Genomic DNA, 2216 nt, shown 5'->3' on the forward strand with positions numbered 1-2216 from the left:
TGGATACGTGTTAACTTCTTTTTATTAGAAGTTAACACATGTCCCGGAATACTCGAGTACTGAATATGTATCCCGAATACTGAAATTAACGAACCAAGTCACCTTTTAAAATAATTCGATAAATCATAATAATAGTTTTAAAATGTCTGAAATATCCCGAGTACATAAAAACGTAATTTTTACAATTTTAAAATAATTTCTGAAATGTATTTTATACCCGCTTTAACAATTAAACGAAACAACGCACGGGTGAAATTAATCCCGAAAATTTCTAAAATAATTTTAAAATTCTCAAAATATTATGAATTTAATAAAATATGAGTTTCGTGATTTTTAAAGAATTCTGAAATTAAATATGGATTTTACAAATAACACAATCAGAAAATTATTTAAGGATAAATATTTAGTGAAATATTGATTTCTCAATTTTATAAAATCCCAAAAATAATTATTGAAATTATAAAATTATGAAACCAATTTTATAGTGAATCTAAATATTTATGAAATTAAAACTGTAATAAAATCATTTTTACAAGCGAAACAAAACCATATAACTCAATAATAAATCACAAAAATTCCAACTTATTTACCAATAAATCACAGACACATAATAAACATCAACACACTGCTGCCAAATCCAATACACCTATTTTATTTAATTATTTATTCAATTATTACACTTTAAAATAATAATAAAATAATAGCAAATATATGAGTCGTTATAACTAGTGTGCGGATGGATTCAATGGATGGATGATTTCTTTAAGACAATTAGGTTGTCTGTTTTAGTTAATGGATCCCCTACTTCAGAATTTAAGATGTCAAATGGAGTAAGGCAGGGAGATCCTTTATCACCTATGCTCTTCAATCTTGCTGGAGAGGTTATAAATAAGTTACTTATCAAGGCTAATGAGATTGGATTGATTGAGGGTGTGCAGTTGAGTAAAGGGATTAAGTATATCACACACTTGCAATTTGCTGATGATACTATAGTGTTCTTACAAGTAAATGCAAAATCAATTTGGGGAATTAAGAAAGTGCTTCAATGCTTTCAGTTGCTTTCTGGATTGAGAATCATTTTTTAAAAGTTACATATATTCTTGTCATATGCCAGAAAGAGACTTGAATTATTTTGCTAAGTTATTGGGTTGTAAAGTTGGTTCCTGGCCTTTAGTTTTTTTAGGGAGTCAAATTGGTATTAGTCCAAGGAAAGTTGTCTTCTGGAAACCTCTTATAGAGAATTTAAAGAAAAGCTAGCAAGTTGAAGGAGGGATAGTTTAAATCAGGCTGGCAGGTTGTCCTAGGTCAAATCAACCATTAACAGCCTTCCAACCTATTCATTTGCCTTATATAAAGTCCCATTGGGAGTTTTTCATCAATTAGAGAATATTATAAGGGACTTCTTCTGGGGAAGTCAGTCGGGGTTGGAGGAAACAAATTACAGGAAGATGCACTTGAAGGCTTGGAATGACTTATGTAAGTCAAAGAAAAACGGTGGTTTGGGTTTAGCTTCCCTACAGCAGAGAAATATGGTACTTCTGTGTAAATGGTGGTATAAATGGCAAGCAGATAGGAAGGTGGGTTGGAATGTATGCGTTAGGGATAAGTATAACTGTTGTAAGGGAGAAGGATTAGAAAGTTTGAATGATCAAGGAGCTAGCTCAGTTATAGTGCAAGACATTCAAAAAGCAGTCTCTAAGTTTGCTGAGACTGGCTATTTGAGTTGTAGTAATTTAAAATGGATAATTGTTAATGGAGAATCAGCTCTGTTTTGGGAGGATTTATGGTTTCAAGATAGGCCTCTTGTGGATAAGTTTACTAAATTGTATAGTATCTCCAAGTTGAAGCAAAAGGAGGTAAGCATTTTTAAAACTCTTTGGGATTATTATGATAGGAGTGGGGAAGTTTTTTGGTCTAGACAGTTAAGAAGCTGGGAAATGGAGGAGTTAAATGAGTTATCTGATAGTTGATTCATTGCAATTGGTTGTTGGTAGAGATAAATTGGTTTGGGTACCAGTTGGGATTCCTACAGCACTAGGATGGCTTATGAATTGCTAAGTCAAGAGGGTTCTAGTCATTATAATGCTCACTGGGATCTTTTATGGAAGTGTAAGGTGCCTGAAATAGTTAAGTTAATTATTTGGAAAGTTCAGTCCAGAATTGTCCCAACTAGATTGTGGTTAGCTCATAGAATAAAGAACTTTAATGATAGTAAG

General features: G+C 32.0%; 1 protein-coding gene across 1 annotated transcript; it reads left to right on the forward strand.

Moving 5' to 3' along the window:
• Nucleotides 1-749: 749 nt before the first annotated feature.
• Nucleotides 750-1085, forward strand: LOC141702847 (putative mitochondrial protein AtMg01250). Its single transcript, XM_074506460.1, has one exon. It carries the CDS (start codon nt 750-752, stop codon nt 1083-1085), a length of 336 nt encoding a protein of 111 aa, XP_074362561.1.
• The last annotated feature ends 1131 nt before the right edge of the window (nt 1086-2216 follow it).

Source organism: Apium graveolens, unplaced genomic scaffold, assembly GCF_009905375.1.
Source record: "Apium graveolens cultivar Ventura unplaced genomic scaffold, ASM990537v1 ctg5801, whole genome shotgun sequence".
In the NCBI taxonomy this organism is placed as follows: domain Eukaryota; kingdom Viridiplantae; phylum Streptophyta; class Magnoliopsida; order Apiales; family Apiaceae; genus Apium; species Apium graveolens.

Coding starts and splice junctions, on each gene's coding strand:
- LOC141702847 (XM_074506460.1), top strand. CDS start 750: ATGGATGATTTCTTTAAGACAATTAGGTTGTCTGTTTTAGTTAATGGA.